At 45.0% G+C, this 17,072-nt stretch overlaps 1 protein-coding gene across 3 annotated transcripts in view; it reads left to right on the forward strand.

Moving 5' to 3' along the window:
- Positions 1-17,072, forward strand: part of WASF3 (WASP family member 3) — a 93,516-nt gene that overhangs the window by 73,136 nt on the left and 3,308 nt on the right. Inside the window, exons 6-9 of one of the 3 annotated variants that reach the window (XM_059903470.1) lie at positions 3,167-3,284; positions 8,553-8,728; positions 12,890-13,153; positions 14,462-14,829. In XM_059903470.1, the coding sequence (XP_059759453.1) occupies positions 3,167-3,284; positions 8,553-8,728; positions 12,890-13,153; positions 14,462-14,829 (926 nt within the window). Of the gene's footprint in view, positions 1-3,166; positions 3,285-8,552; positions 8,729-11,934; positions 12,102-12,889; positions 13,154-14,461; positions 14,830-17,072 lie in introns of all 3 variants that reach the window. The other 2 variants (XM_059903471.1, XM_059903472.1) reach the window with 2 other exon arrangements.

Here is a 17,072-nt window from a genome sequence, read left to right on the forward strand (position 1 = left end):
TTAACCTTCTGTGTGAAGTGGTAGGACACATTATTAGGACCAAACCTCCAGGAAAAAGAATAGAAAATGTGCAAAAAATGAATATTAAGAAACTAACTAAAAATGCTCTTTAGAACTCCTCTCCTGCCGCCTGCCACGTCAGCGTGTTCTTTCCCGCTTCATGTACTTCTGTTCTTCCCTGTCTTCTCACCCCGCTGTCAAGCCCACTGCTCCAGCTTCTGATGAGCTCAGGCTGGTGGTGGGGTCCCCACGGCCCCCCCAGGATTAGCGCTGCTGGGTAGTACCCCTGCAAAGGCCTTCCTGAAATCACTGCGTCCTTCACATCCATTATTGCCCTCCTGGCCCCAGTGGCCCTTCTCAGGGAGTGCCCAGAGGTTTTTTGGGTCTGAATTACTATCCTTTCGCAGGGTCCAAAAGGAGATGTTTGGAGCTGCCCTTTGTTGCAGCTCTGCTAGTAAAGCAGTAATTCAGACTGCATCCCTTTCTTTCAGCATGGACAGAAAGATTCTCCAAAAAATGGTAATAGAGATTCCATGGCAACCATGATGGGAGAGGACCAGGGTACCACATTTTTATATGAAACAAGCGTACTTTTCTGGAGGTTTTAGCACACTCACTTAAAGATATAGATGAATAGTGGTATTGTAAGCCTAACGTTTTGAACTTGTGACTTTGCTTTTGTTCAATAGGCATTTTTCTGGGGCAGTTTCAGTTTTACTTATTAGCCCAGAGCCATGAGAACTTAGTAAAATTTTCCTAAGAAACCTCACTAAATATTTTGTTCTAAAGGAAAAAAGAAACCCAGAAAACTCAGTGAACCACTTGTATTTGATTATTCAAGATCATGATTAAATATTTGTGGTGATTTAAAATGTTTAATTGCATAAAAAAATGAATCGACCTTTATATATTATATATATTGTGTTTACTCAGTTTTATGGAAAAGAAAAATGTCTTTGACTTTTTAATAGTGTTTAAGAATAGTAGTGCCAACTCAAATCTACTTTTTATTAATACAGAAATGTTTGGGGTAAGAAAACCCATAAACTTTTGCATTTGGACTTAAATATGACACAGTCACAACACAGTCTTAAATATGAGATGTAAAACGTGACTGAAAAATCAAATGTTTAGTTGCGATAAACATAGGACATTTCTGCTTATATTCTGATGTCAAGGTTAACATTTGCTTAAATTATTAAACATATTTATTCCATTAAGTATTAGCTCCTCATCAAAGTATTAGCTCCATTTTTGAAAAAAAGAAGGGGCATTTTATGCATCTTAAAATTGCAGCAAGTTCCTGCTCAGTTTTTCTGTCTTCAACTATACTGAAGGCCTAGTATCTTAGGGAAATAATTTATATTTTTCACAATAATGTTATTAATAAAATCTCAATAGTGCAGGTTGCTTCTCACTTAGGAAATTTGGAAAAGAAAGGATTTTAAGTAATTAAAGTTTAAAGTACAGAGTGAATTGTGTTGATTTGTTAGCGACTTTAAGACAGAGCTACCAGATGACCCTCATGAAAGCCTGGGTCTCTTTATTTGATGCTGAGCTTACAGAACATGGCATAGCAGGAACTTCAAGACCAGGTTCCCTTGAGTAATTCATGTCACTTTCTTTGACTGTGTGGCCACAAACTCTTTTCTATACTCATTTCTCTGATTTTTTTTCTTTCTCTGTATGCCTTAAATGACTAATACAAATGCTAATTTTTAAAATAAATTTACTTATTTTTATTTATTTTTGGCTGCATTGGGTCTTTGTTGTGGCGAGCAGGGGCTGCTCTTCATTGCGGTGCGCGGGCTTCTCATTGTGGTGGCTTCTCTTGTTGCGGAGCACAGGCTCTAGGCACACGGGCTTCAGTAGTTGCAGCACGCGGGCTCAGTGGTTGTGGCTTGCGGGCTCTAGAGCGCAGGCTCAGTGGTTGTGGCGCACGGGCTCAGTTGCTCCGCGGCATGTGGGATCCTCCCAGACCAGGGATCAAACCTGTGTCCCTGCATTGGCAGGCGGATTCCCAACCACTGTGCCACCAGGGGAGTCCCTGACATGCTAATTTTAAATGTAAATGTTTTGCCTCCTCTTGAAGGTAATATACAGGCCAGATACTTTGTAAAAGCATTAGTAGAATAAATAGAGTGTTCACTTCTTATCATGATTATTTTGAGCTTTGTTATCTATTGATTTATATTACAACTTTGGATTCATATTGGCTGCATTTTTATTGGCTTTATGATAAATGAATAACATATAAAGACTTGGGGCTTCCGTGGTGGCACAGTGTTTAAGAATCCACCTGCCAATGCAGGGGACACGGGTTCGAGCCCTGGCCCGGGAAGATCCCACATGCTGTGGAGCAACTGAGTCTGCGTGCCACAACTACTGAAGCCCGTGTGCCTAGAGCCGGTGCTCTGCAACAAAGAGAAGCTACCTCAGTGAGAAGCCCGTGTACAGCAAGGAAGACCCAATGCAGCCCAAAATAAATAAGTAAAATAAATAAATTAAAAAAGAAAAAAAGACTTGAAGTATTCTTTAGAATATAGTAATTGTAGCAGTTCTTGACAATGAAATGGCTACAAGTGAATTTTCTTTGCGGGGTTACTTCCATTTAAAAAAATATCTAGGTCATCACTTTTCATCCTAGTTACATTTATACACCATGAACCTTTTGCTTCTTTCCTAATTGAATTATAGACATTGGGCAAACCTGATTAAGAAAAAAAGGACAGAGTACTTGCTAATTTTTATCCTAATAACATTGTCGCTCCAGAGTAGAAGTGAATGTATATATATACTAAGAATCCATCCATCTCTGTGTGTAGCCCCCATTGGAATAAACAAAACATACCTTGAAATAACTGTGGAACTAAATATTGCTGTTTATGAGCCATATTGTGATTTGGGGCAGCACTTTGCTATACTGAAATCTAAATTTGCAAGAGTAGTTTTTACTTCATTATTCTAGAAAAAAGTGCTGTTCTTGCATGTTCACACATTTTTCCAAATAAGGAAAATTGGGAGACTTAACAGTGTGTAAGGACAGTTCAAATTCCTCACGTAGATGTTATCATCTCATGAGTTAGAATTAACATTAATGTTTACCCCATATGAAACTATCTAACGACCTTTTCTCCCCCCCGACTTGTAATATGTTCGTTTATAGAGATGATAAAAAGGATGGCCTGAAGTTCTATACTGATCCTTCCTATTTCTTTGACCTCTGGAAAGAAAAAATGCTACAGGACACAGAAGACAAAAGGAAAGAGAAAAGACGTCAAAAGGTAAATAATGCTAGTATGGGAAACGTGCATATAAATGTGTAAATGGGATTCTCCCTTAGAAATTAGAAGTTTAAAATCAGTAAATTCTTTAAATGGTTGAGATGTTGAATTTCGTGCTGAAGTTTTTTCAGAGGTTGCATTTGTCACATGAAGATACCATTCAGTCTAACACAGTAATACTGTTTTCAATGAATACTGTTGATTTGTTCTCTAATACTTGCTTTGCTTTAATAAATACAGTGGCTGATATTTCAGTTTTGTTCATAACTGTGGTTTATAACTTTTGCTCTTCAAATTTCGTAAAGCAGCCAACATTCCATATCAGTTAGAATTTTCTGCTTTGGTCTTTTTAACGTTATTAATTGTTGGGTTGTCACCTAACTGTAATTAAGCCCGTGGTGAGAGGTTCATATTGGATTGAAAAGAGTGTGTGATCTGCTCATTTGGAGGAGGGTAGTATTTACTAAAAATGAGATTCCCTTTGGTGGGGTGGTTGTAGGCAGGAGAATTGCAAGTTGGAAGGTTGAGAGACATCTGTACTGCAAACACTCTTGGGAGGACAAACCCACTCTCAGATTAAGGAACTTCTGTGTTGAAAATTATCCCTGTGGGGCCCAGAAATTAGACTTAAACCATTGAAAATCAGAGTTGACTCTCCAAAGGCAGATATTTGCCAAGCCTTTTTTTTTTTAAGGAATTCCTTTATTTTTATTATTATTAATTAATTAATTTATTTTATTTTTGGCTGTGTTGGGTCTTCATTTCTGTGTAAGGGCTTTCTCTAGTTGCGGCAAGCGGGGGCCACTCTTCATCGCAGTGCGCGGGCCTCTCACTGTCGCGGCCTCTCTTGCTGCGGAGCACAGGCTCCAGACGCACAGGCTCAGTAGTTGTGGCTCACGGGCCCAGTTGCTCCGCGGCATGTGGGATCCTCCCAGACCAGGGCCCAAACCCGTGTCCCCTGCATTGGCAGGCAGATTCTCAACCACTGCGCCACCAGGGAAGCCCCTGCCAAGCCTTTTATATGTGAGCTGTGTTTTAAAAAATGACCACCTGCTTTGTTTGACAAATATTAGGGTGTGTGAATTAAGAGCTTAGCATTTTGTGGGCTGGCTGCCTGAAGGTTCTGAGACATCTAGTAGGTGTATTGGCCCAGTAGGAGTGACAGTTCGAGATGGAAGAGAACTTGAGATTTGAAAACAGGATTTAGGAAAGGGAACATGGAAATAGGTTGCAGACTGCAAGTGTGAGAGGTTACCACGAATTCTGGGAGAGAATTCCACAGACTTGGTTATCTGTGTGCTCTTCTCGTGCTGATGGGTTGGGGAGATTTAATGGGAAATCTTCGAAGAGTTGCTGGGTATTCAAGTGGAGAAATATTCAAGCAAAGAAGCTGCAAAGTGTTCAGGTGAAGAAAAGGAAGATACCAATCTCTCCAAAGGAAAAGGAACAGAGATTTAAAGGCCTGTTGGTCTGAATCCCTGAACTTTTCTTTGGTAACAGGGCAAACCCCCAAGTACTTTTAAGAGCACTCTCCTTTAAAAATCGCCTGCTTTAAAATGGCCTCCTAGGATTTCCTAGAAGCATCAGTGATACTTTTGACAAAAATATTTAACTTTTTTGCCACTGTTCTTTAATCTCCTATGTGTGGTTACTGTGTCTTCAGAATTATTTGTCATTTCCTTGGCAGTTTTGTCTCATTCCGTATTCCTCAAAGACATAAAATTCTGATGAGAATTTCTTATTCATTCGTTTAGGTAATGGTTCTTTTTTGAATGGTTTGTAAATGCTGTGATGCAAAAGAAAGGATTATCACCCTCATGGAGATGACAAAATAGCGGGGGAAGCAACCATTAGATAATCATGCCGTCCTTTGGAACTCATAAAGAGGGATAGAAATTTGAAAATTTTAATACAAATCTGCTTTATATAGGAACAGAAAATGAGGGCAAGATATCCTCAATTTCCCAGGATTTTAGAAACCCAAAAGTCACTTTCACTTTGGAACAGACAATTCTATCTGAAGGAAGAATTAGTTTAGAAAATTTGGGGATAAGACATCCATTGTTTCTGAACATTAAATTTCCTTAGTTTGGTGGTCGAAAAACATTTTTTTAAAGTTATGCAAATAATTATGTCCTTGTAAGGCCCTAGTTACAGTGCTGGGAGGGAGAAGCCTTGGGGGAGGCGGCAGCGGCAGGTGGGGCGGCAGTACAGAAGGTGAGGTGCTGAGCTGAGGAAGGCCTCTCGGTGTTGCTCGCTGAGATGCGAGGACAGATAGCAGAAGTTAGCTGAACAGAGTGAGTGTGTGTGCGACTGTGTGTGCACGTACGTGAGAGGGCATGCCGGAGGCGTGCTGGGCAGGCGGAGGGGCTCTCCGGTATTGATAGGAGCAGCTAAGATCATCCTGGGGCGGCAAACAGCTTGCAGTAGTCTCAGGATTTTAACGTAGGCAGTGTAGTTGAGATACAGATGCATCATGGTTAACGTTTTATTATAGCTGGGGTGTGTGTGTGTGTGTGTGTGTGTGTGTGTGTGTGTGTCGGGTGCGTGTTGACGGGTAGATTGGAGGCTAAACCATTGTAAAGAAAGTGGCAGATATAACACTTATCCCTAAATATGTCAGCATACATCTCTTAAAAGTAAGGGTGATAGTTATTAATTAGTGTAATACAGTGACGCTCGAGTGAGATGCATATTGGAATCCATTGAGGCCTCCCTTCTTTTTTCTCTCTTTTGGTTTTAAAAGTATCCAGACAACATGTGCCAGTGGTAAAATGCCCCACCTACCCTGAAGTAAACACATTCGTTTAGAAAATTTGGGGGTGAGTTTCTCCCTTGCCCAGGCATAACCACCCTCTGGTAACAGATGTGCATACTTTTCGACCTTGTAGGGCATTCATAAATACATGTGTACACATTTCACAGAGTATTTTTTATTCCTAGAATTGACCTGTATACACACACACACAGACATATACATACAGTGACATAATAAAGATGTACTTCATTCTTTTTAATTGTTGTGTCATATTCCAAAGTGTGGATGCTTCATAAACTATTTACCCATTACCGAATTAATGAATATTTAGGTTGCTTCTAAATTGTTGCTGCTACAGCACCGTAGAGGGTACCTGTACTCATGCGCACATATTTCGTCAGAGTAAATTCCCAGAAGTGCAGTGTGAACTTGAAAATTTGAAAGATACCATCCTGTTTGTTGCTCCTGACCCTTTAAGGATTGAACCAGTTTATACTCCTAACAGGCCTCCTCCAGTCCCGAAGATGATTATTATTATTTGTCATTATCTTCATTTATTTAAAAATTAAAAAAAATTTTTATACAGTTTTTAAAGGTTACTTTCCATTTACAGTTATTACAAAATGTTGGCTCTATTCCCCATGTTGTACAATACATCCTTGAGCCTGCCCTACACCCACTAGTTTGCACCTCCCCCTCCCCTATCCCTACGTGCCCCCCACCGCTGGTAACCACTAGTTTGTTCTCTGTATCTGTGAGTCTGCTACTTTTTTGTTATATTCATTAGTTTGTTGTAGTTTTTAGATTCCACATATAAGTGTGTCATACAGTACTTGTCTTTCTCCGTCTGACTTATTTCACTGAGCATGATGCCCTCCAAGTCCATCCACGTTGCTGCAAACGGCATTATTTTGTTCTTTTTTATGGCTGAGTAGTATTCCATTGTCTATATGTACCGCATCTTCTTTATCCATTCATCTGTTGATGAACTATTATTATTTTTTGATGAGCTTCCCCACCCCCCAAAAAAATCTAGTACGAATTACACATCTTTCCGTGTCTTTATTAACACTTGGCATGTGTTCTGTGAATTTCACGTTCACATCGTCTGCCAGCCCAGCGCTTGAGCCTCCTGGATACCTGGGCTGACAGTTCCCCGTATCCCCCACGGGCCTCCTCTCATCCTGGACACCTGAGCAGCTTTCTGTCCGGCGTCCCTGCCTTTCCCCGTGGACTCTGTCCCCGGCACAGGGGCTCCTCTCCCCGTGCTCCTCCACGTGCCAGCCCCTCCCCTCTCAGTGTTCATGGTTCCCCGTTGCTCTTGGGATAAAGAACAACATTTCTACGCAGCCTTCAAGGTCTTACCCACTGTTCGCCCGAATGCACACTCACCTTCTGTCGCTTCTCCTGACGAGATGCTGTCCCATTGCCTCTTGTGTGCGTCTGGCCCCCTCCTCTGCAGGACTCAGGCCTCCTTACCCTGCAGAGCTGTCCCAGCCTCTCGGGCACCCTCCCTGACTTCCAGACCAGACAGCATTCTCTGTGTAATACATTCATGTTGTTGCACATTTCGTAATTGCACATTTACATGTGTGACTTTGTGGGCTTCCCCCCTGGACCGCAAGCTCCATGAGGGCAGATGCTTGTCTTTTTTTTTGTTTGCCGTTTGTATCGTCTGGGCCTGGCAGGTGCTGGGACGTAGTGAGCACCGTCGCTCACCTGGATTTGATCATTCAGTCCGCGCTTACTGAACGTGGACCCTCTAGAGCCATGTGTGGAGGTGCCGTGAGGGGAGCGTAGGACTTAAAGGCGCATAGCTCACCTCCCTAAAGATCAGCAGATCTCACGGGGGAAGCAGGAAGGACATAAACACACGTAGAAGTAACTGTCCTCACCTTTAAAGAAGCACCTGCGTAGGACCCAAGTTATTTATTGAAGACATTTTTGCTGGCAAAGTAGGGCTGGAGCAGGAATGATTCTTTGTACGGGAGGGAAGGTAAGTTCTTATCTTGTTTTTGTTTTTGTTAAGCTAGTTGCAGGGTTCGCTTAAATATTCTGGAATAACCTTTTCAAACTGAAATGGAGCATTTAAAATTATGTTTTGAAAGATGATTGCACGTTAACAAGTCAGAATGGTGTAGGGGTGGGAAACGATTTCTCTGTCTGGTGCGGGCAGGTATTTCATGTGTATAATAGAGATCTAAAAGGTGTCGTACATTGAAAACAAGCTAAATCCTAGTGAAGTGAGAATTCTTGACCAAAAATGACGGTAAGCGACTCTTGAAGTTGCAGCACAATAACTTTTATGTGTCGATGTTAAATCGTTAGGTATCTGTTATTTTGGTTGGGTCTGAGTTGGGTAAGCGTGTTAGAACGTTCTTGACCCGGGAGTGATGGAAGCGGGCCTGCCTTGTCTGCACCCCAGGCTCGTGGCTGCCGGGGCAACTGCACTAACCTACTCTTTTCCTTCCCTCTGTCTCGTCATGCTTGCCTTCCTTCCTGGACGTCAGGAGCAAAAGCGTATAGATGGCACAACCCGAGAGGTGAAAAAGGTTAGAAAAGCCAGAAACAGGCGCCAGGAGTGGAATATGATGGCGTATGACAAAGAGCTTAGACCCGACACCAGGTTGTCGCAGAGCGTACACCACGGAGCGTCTTCCGAGGGATCCCTGTCCCCAGACACTAGGTGTGTGTGCGTGTGCGTGTTTGTGTGCATGTGTGTGTGCAAGCAGGGCTTGGCTTCCCTGTAAATGGAAATGCACGGTAGCATTGTGTTTCCGTGGCCCACAGTGTGTTTCCGTACTTCCCTTAAAAATGAACGGTATATATGTTTTGACTTCGAAATAATAGTTTAAAGCAGTTTTCTATGACGTTGGGTTGCTTTGTGTGATTTTCTGTCTTTCTGACTTAACTTGATCATTCCATTAACCTAGATGTACTGTTTTAACGTTGATTCTGAATTTGGGCATAGTAACTGCCTATGACTGACATTTTAATTTTAATAATCATTTAGTTCTCTCTCTGCCTCTTTTGCTTAGAATGTTGCCTTTCCTTTGCCACTTGGTATATGAAACGATTGGTAGGTGGTAGCTGATGTGATCAAGGAATAACTTGTTCTTTTTGATAACCTTTTCTAAAAGTGATGAACAAAGATTTTTTTTCTTCAGTTCGCTAATCTTATGTATTCTAATTGCAGGAGGAGAATTCTGTTGAAGTTTATTTTAAAAATCTGTTGGCAATTAAGTAAAAATCTCTGTTGCAGATGTGAAAGATGTGGTCAGTAAGCAGCATTTATCCCAAAAGGGCTTCACTGAACGAGAAGAACTGACCAGTCAATTGTAACTTACGGTTAATTTCCTATTTCTGCTTCTGTAAAGTTGGAATCTTCCATCAGTGTTTAAAAATGTGAATAGAGAATTCTTACGTGATTCAAGGAGGTTTCACAAACAGCAACAACCTGGACCTTGCATTAGATCTGGGTTTTTTTGTGGGTTTTTTTTTTTTTTTTATTAATTTATTTATTTTTGGGTGTGTTGGGTCTTCGTTTCTGTGCGAGGGCTTTCTCTAGTTGTGGCAAGCGGAGGCCACTCTTCATCGCGGTGCGTGGGCCTCTCACTGTCAGGGCCTCTCTTGTTGCGGAGCACAGGCTCCAGACGCGCAGGCTCAGTAATTGTGGCTCACGGGCCTAGCTGCTCTGCGGCATGTGGGATCCTCCCAGACCAGGGCTCGAACCCGTGTCCCCTGCATTGGCAGGCAGATTCTCAACCACTGCGCCACCAGGGAAGCCCCTTTTTGTGGGTTTTTTTATGTTTATCTTTATTAACCTCAGTGTTTAGCACAGACTGACAGACGGAAGATGCTTTTAATATTTGGTGATTACAGCCCCCATAAATACTCCTACCCCACAAGGGCTGTCAGTCATTGTCTATGAGGCAGGTCTAGGTCATTTTTCTGTACAACCTGTGATCGGTTAGCTATTAGAGAATTATTAGAGCTTTAACTGAGCTCTGGCCTCAAGTTTTAATCTTTATGTCAGTTTATTTCTGTGGAAAGTAAGAATGACGATACACTTCGGCTCATAGTTCTTTGGGTGGGGAGAAGTGCTTTAACTTGATAGCTCCCAGGAGGTCCATTTGGTTTTTGTTTTTTTCCAGCTAACTTAGTTGTGACTGTTTACTCATGCAAAACATATACTTTGTAATTCTCCATATATTCTCTTTCATTTCAGTAGGTAGATGGAAAATGACTTTTTTTAATCCCTCAGTTGAATAATTGATATTTATTCTAGAATCTGAGATTAGATTGTGCCATACTGGGTGTACAATTGATGGATGATATCCCTTAAATTATTTTGGAAATTTTTATTTTTTATTTGACTAAAGTGTATCACTATTTTTCTTATTATAAAATAAGATAAACTTTTTATACTTGGAAATTATAGAAAAAATTAAAGTATTCATAATCCTGTTATCCAGAGAAACCACTTTTTTTGCATTTTAGTGTATTTCTTTCTTTGGTCTTTTTTCTGTAAATGTGTATATTTTTCTTTTACAAAAGTGAAATCCTGCTCTGTGTTTTCTATCTTTTGATTTTTTTTACTTCTTGTATTCATGTTTTAAGTATTACTTAGAAACATGGTTTTTAACGGATGTATTCAGGATAACTGAGGGAAATTTGAGTATCAAGTATCATGGTATGTGTATAAGTTGTTCATATAACTTATATATTTTAAGCTGATCACATAAACTAATGATAAGTTTTTACTCTCTTTGTAGATGGTCAGGAGTGGTTTGATTCTAAGCGTACATTTAGGATGAGACTTGATGCAGTGCCTGCCCACTGCTCTCCCCAGCGATCCGGAAGCAGGATGCCTCCTTGCCCACTGTCCTCCCCCCTTTCCTCCTCCTGTCCTGGGTGTTGCAGACGCCTGACTCTGCCCACCCTCCCACCCACAGAGCCCTGAGGGATTCATTTGATTCTCCCACTGGGTCTCCACTGCTTACACCTACTTCTTCCTGTTGCCATCCTGTCTTCACTCCTCCAAGTTCTCTTTCCCGTAACAGATAATTCCTGATGCTCATGCAGCTTCAGGACCATCCGCTCGTGCCCACACTAGTGCCGTGTCTTCTGTGGCTGATTTCTGCCTTCCTGTGGGGTTCCTTGTCTCTCAGAGGTCACCCACCTCCTCACCTCTCCTCCAGCCCACCAGTGTCCCCTGTACTTGGGCAGTGACCTCTCGAGTGACCGGTCCCGTCTCCCACCCACCCTTCATCAGAGCCCTGCCCTCCCCGCTCTCCTGCTGTAATTCTTGATGTCGGACATTCACTGCCCGTTCCTTTCCTCCATCCGATTATGCCCTTTGTATTGCCTCCTTTCGGCCCTTTATCACCAAGCTACTTGACAGGACAGCTTTCCAAATTGTGCCAGAATGTTCCCAGTTCCTGGCTTCTAATCCCATCAGAAGCACTCCATGTTTTGTAGATAAGTCTGTTTCCATTAGAAAGTTATGCCCAGTCTATGACATAGCCCCCCCGACAGAGCCAAGCACCCATCATCAAGGACTCCAGAGTTTTAGGTATTTACGTTTTTAAAATAAGATAAATCTAAATACAGGTCAGAGTCTTCCCCCGTTAAAAGTATTTTTAACTCTCTGACCAGCAGTTGCCATAGTTCAAAAGACAGTCATACGCGCACCGTAATCTAGAATTTATAGTGCACTTAGGGGAGAAGAAAGTGAGTTACAAGTTGTTATTATATTGCAATTAGGGAAGGAAAAAGAAAAAAGCCAGCCATCTTTTGCCATTTAAAGATCTTTTCTGTGTGGTGTGATACTCCAGGGACACTACTGTCTGAATTCCAAAGACCCAATGTGTGTTTGCCTCTTTCCTTCAGAGAGAGAGACACAAGCTGAATCCTAACAGAAACCAGCAAATAAGTGTGAGAAAAGTAAGAACGAGAAGAGAAGAGTGGGAGAGAAGGAAGATGGGCATTGAGTTTATGAGTGACGCCAGGAAACTGCAGCAGGCAGGGAGCTCGGGAGACGACAGGACGCCCAGAGGGTTTGTCGCTCCGCTTGTTCTCAGATCGCAGCCTCAGCAGCCCCCTGCTTCGGCGTCACGAGAGGATGTGCCCCCTGTACTGACCACGCGTCCTGTAACCCGGGTGACTAACACCCTGTGACGTTGCCGAGCCCTCCCCTCCCCCAGCGGCCGGGTACCAGCATCCTTCCGAACCCTGCTGACTAAAACGGGACGTGCATTCCTTTCAGAGTTTCCTTCCCACCCGTGCGTTCAGAGACAGCAAGAGGGCCTCAGCGCATGGCACCGCACTCCTCCTCTCTTTTTTTGGCTAAACATGTTTCTTCTGTTTAAGAGAACTGCGACTCACCGTATTGCATCCTTGATTTCTTTTTCTGTTCTTACTGTTAATAATGTATCCGGTTCGTCTGCCATTTGATAAGGTCTCATCATATGCTGTCAGCTTCATTGCACTGAAATCTTAGGTCTCCGATGCCATTTTCACGTTAAGCAGAGTGTGTCCTGGAGCCCCCCGTCTTAGAAAAGTCAGCTGCGATGTTGAGGAAGGGGGGCTCTGCTGTCTGCCGCTTGCCCGTTCGTCTGATGCACTCACTTCACAGCTGCAGCTCTGAATCCACGTAACCCTGGCGCTTGCCGCTAAAGTCGTGATTACATTGTCGCTTGTGGGCCTAGACCTAGTTGATGGGAAAGGGAATAAGCGTGTGATTTCTGTGCCTTGGCCGTGTTGTTATTCAAATACATGCTGATGCCTGGAGGGGAAATCGTTTTCACTTACGTCGCTTTCTCCCACCCCCGGTTCTGACCGTCAGGTCCCACGCATCGGACGTCACGGATTACTCGTATCCCGCCACCCCCAACCATTCTCTGCACCCGCAGCCCGGGACGCCTTCCCACGGAGCCGGTGACGCACCGCCACGCGGGCCGGCAGCCCAGGCCCCCGAGCACGAGTACCGGCCCCCGTCGGCCTCGGCCAGGCACCTGGCCCTGAACCGGCCCCAGAAGCCGCCTCCGCCCCCGCCGCAGGCCGCAGAGGCGTCGCAGGCCCCCGCGCCCTTGGCTCCCGCCGACTACGGGTAATTCCCCACTCCCGGGCTCTGACCGTGGCTTGCCATTGCACTGGGGTCTTGCTGTGCGTGGTGGGAGAATTTTCACTGAATAATCACACTGTGGAGGCCAGGATGCAGCCAAGAAATGACCAGCTACAGATACTGTCAGTCGTGAGAAATCCTGTGTGAAAAAATGCAGTGTCACGCTGCTCCCCCTTTTTATTACAGATAAACCTCAGGTTGGTGTGTGTATTCGTGAACACACGTTCCCTTTATGTCTGAATGACTGAGCCAAGGCCTTGACAGAGGGTGAGCTGGCAGTTTTGTGAACCTGTCTCAGGTGCTCCAGTGTTTCTCTGTATGTGCCGGGCAAACCGCAGAGAACTCGTATCTCAAAGGAGAAAACTATACAGTGCAGCATTTGTTACACTCGTACATGTAACCCGGACCTCTTGGTGCCCAAATACTCTTCTGCCACCAGGTCCTCTTGTTTTCTGTCGTTTGGGATAAATTCGAACACCTCCTAAACAAAGACCCTCCTGTTTAGCGTTTGTTAATTGAAGCCCCCGCCTGTGTTTTGATAGGCTGTAGTTTTCGCACAACCTCGGTCTTTAAAGAGTTAGCCCCTCCAAGTCAGCGCCCAGGGAAGTTGAAAATGTGTTTCCATCAAGTGTTTTTCTTCACTCCAGAGCAGCGTGGGTCGCATTCTGAATGTATGTCCCTCAGCTCCCCGAGGTTTTCTCCCTGTGGTTGGTTCTGTTTAAGTCAGGATCCCCAGAGTGTGTTCTGTGGCTCTTACCAAGTATCAGGCAGAGAGGGTTTGTGGTCCAGGTGGTTTGGAAAGCTCTTGGCTAAATAGAACTCAGCAGATTTCTTGGCTGGAGGGGTTTTCAAAGCTTTGGAAATTCTGATGGGCGTCATGGGCTTGGGGAATTTCCGTGGAGACGCGATATAAAATACAGAATTTTCCAATCTGGTTGGCCACAGAACCCTTGTAAGATGGGTTTTCAAGCCGCCACTTCTGAGATGCCTCGTGCAAAGGATGCATTTGTGCTGCCTTCTTAGCTCTGCAGTCAGCCATTCCAGTGTCCCACAGAAAGTTACTGTTTCAGTGGTTAACTTTCTGGTGCACGTCCGTAGACGATCGTGAATTCCGACCTAGGGGTTTACGCGGACCTGTGATCCGAAGCGTGGATGTTGGTGCCCTGCGGTGTTGTAAATTCAGCGGCCAGTGTGCGTCTTGTCTGGGGAGGCCTCTCTCCGAGGCGTGTGAGAACCTCCGAGGACGGGACCCTGGGTTGCCCACTGGTGACTCTTGTTTCGTGTCTCCGCCAGGATGCTCCCGGCACAGATCATGGAGTATTACAACCCCTCAGGACCCCCGCCGCCGCCGCCCCCGCCCATGATCCCTTCCGCACAGACTGCCTTCGTCAGCCCCCTCCAGATGCCCACGCAGCCCCCCTTCCCGGCGTCCGCCGGCCCCTCCTACGCGGGTCCGCCCCACCCTCCCTCCGGTGGGCTGGTGGTCACGGCCCCGCCCCCCCCGGGCCCCCCGCCGCCGCCGCCGGGCCCTGCAGGCGCCGGCTCCTCGCTCTCCTCCTCCCCGATGCACGGCCCGCCGGGAGCCGAGGCCAAGAGGCCGGAGGCTGCGCAGCCGCCCGTGAGCGACGCCCGGAGCGACCTCCTCGCTGCCATTCGGATGGGTGAGTGCGCGTCCCGGGACGCTGCCCCCTGTCCCGGCAGCTGCAGCCTCGTCTGCTTCCGGCGACCCCCTCTGCCCCAGAGGGCCGGTGGAAGAGGGTTGAAGGAGCCTTGTTTGGTTTTCTTTTTTCTTAATAGTGGATGCATTTTTTTTTTTTTCAGTGCAAAGTAAGCTCAGTGATAAAGCACAGAATTCAGGAAAGCTTTACTTGAGCAGAAACAGATAATAAAAATGATCATTAATTAATTGGATCTTTTTTCTCTGCGTTCTACTCTAAGGGCCAAAGTGTAAATGAAAGAAAATGAGCTCATGTCAGTGACTGAGTTTTTTTAGAAATCTAGGATGTATCTTACTTAGCCTTTTCATATTTTTAGTTTGATGTGCTAAGCCAGTAGATTTTCAACATTTATTTAAGTAGCAAAACCCTTGTCAGGTGAAGGTCCTACACCAAACCCCAGGACATGAAACCTTAAGACGTGGAGCGTCTCTGGTCAGATCAGGGCGGAGGAGCCCAGCTCCTCCCCCGTGTGCCCCTCCCGGTCAGAACCCGCGTTAAACGTCTGTTCCACATCATTTACTCTTAACCCCAGGTCCCGGCCCACATGGGCTGAGGGTCCGACAGGATGTAGGATGTGGAGCTCTTCCGAGAGCTTCCCATGCAGTGAGGGCTGCCGCATCCCCTGGGCGCAGTTTGGCGGCTTTGGTCTGCAGGTGGCTGGGGGAGGGGCTGGCCGCGTGTCCTCGACGCCCCTCCCAGGACACGGGGACAGCACTGCCTCTGCCCCTTGTGCAGGCACCGCGGCCAGGCCTGGGTGTGGCATCCGCCCTCCTGCGGGTCCTGGAGCTCTTGTATGCATTGACGTTACTGACGCACGATGATTTTTGTCAAGAAAAAAGTCCCAGAGTCATAATACCTCACTGATGACGCGTTTGGGGTCCTGGTAGGACAGTGTTTTGCTTTTTGACACCTGTGAGCCTTGTTCCAATGAGAGGGATCCGTAACCTGGATCTGTCAGAGGAAACCTCGAGGACCCCACATGGAGGGACATCCTACGGAAACACGAAGGTCATAGAACACAGAGATTAAGGGAGGTCAGCGAAACGTGGCAAGTAATGTAACAGGTGAGATCCCATGTCGGATCCCAAACCTGGTGGAAAACTTTTTTCGTTTGTTATATTAGGTCTATTTGCAAAATTTAAATAAAATTCATAGAATAGATGGTACTATTGTATCTCTGCTGATAGTCTGATTTTGATCAATTTTTTTTTTAGGAAAGACACATGAAGTATTTTAGGGGCAAAGGGACATTATATGCCACTTAACTCTCAAATGGTCCAGAAAAAAAGTATGTGTGTGTGTGTGTAAATGAGAGTGATAGGGGATAAATTTGGTCAGATGTTATCAGTTGGGGAATCTGAGTAGGTTATATGGGAACGTTTTTCTACTAGTCTTACAGCTACTTTATAGGTCTGAAATTATTCTGAAAGAAAAGGTTAAAGAAATAACACATTACATTGTTAGATATCCCATTTTGTTACTTACAAAAGTAAGAGAGTAAGATGATTGTGATCTCATACCCATTTTCTTTTTTTTTTTTTTTTTAATTTATTTATGTATTTATTTATTTTTGGCTGTGTTGGGTCTTCGTTTCTGTGCGAGGGCCTTCTCTAGTTGTGGCAAGCGGGGGCCACTCTTCATCGCGGTGCGCGGGCCTCTCACTATCGCGGCCTCTCTTGTTGTGGAGCACAGGCTCCAGACGCGCAGGCTCAGTAATTGTGGCTCACGGGCCCAGTTGCTCCGCGGCATGTGGGATCTTCCCAGACCAGGGCTCGAACCCGTGTCCCCTGCATTGGCAGGCAGATTCTTAACCACTGCGCCACCAGGGAAGCCCTCTCATACCCATTTTCAACGGTAATTGCTGAAGCTAAGCTTTCTTACTTACCTCGCCCGCTTAGCCAGAAGCTCTTGGCTCTGTTTCCCAAGACTTTGGGTTCCAGGCTGTCCAGGAACATGGTCCACTATGGGGGCCACCGGCCACCATAAATCTACCTTGAAACAGCCTCTCGTGCCCGGTGGCTACCGGGTCGGGCCGTGCCGCCCTGGAGTTTTCTTTCACGGTGCTCACGTGCACTGAAATCGTAACTGACTTTCTTACATTTCAACACATCGCTGTAAAGAACGTTATGACTTTACACATTTCTTTTTTCTTGGTCATGAGACTCTATTTCCCAAGCTTCTCCCCT

This window comes from Balaenoptera ricei, chromosome 18 (genome assembly GCF_028023285.1).
Source record: "Balaenoptera ricei isolate mBalRic1 chromosome 18, mBalRic1.hap2, whole genome shotgun sequence".
Taxonomy (NCBI): Eukaryota; Metazoa; Chordata; class Mammalia; order Artiodactyla; family Balaenopteridae; genus Balaenoptera; species Balaenoptera ricei.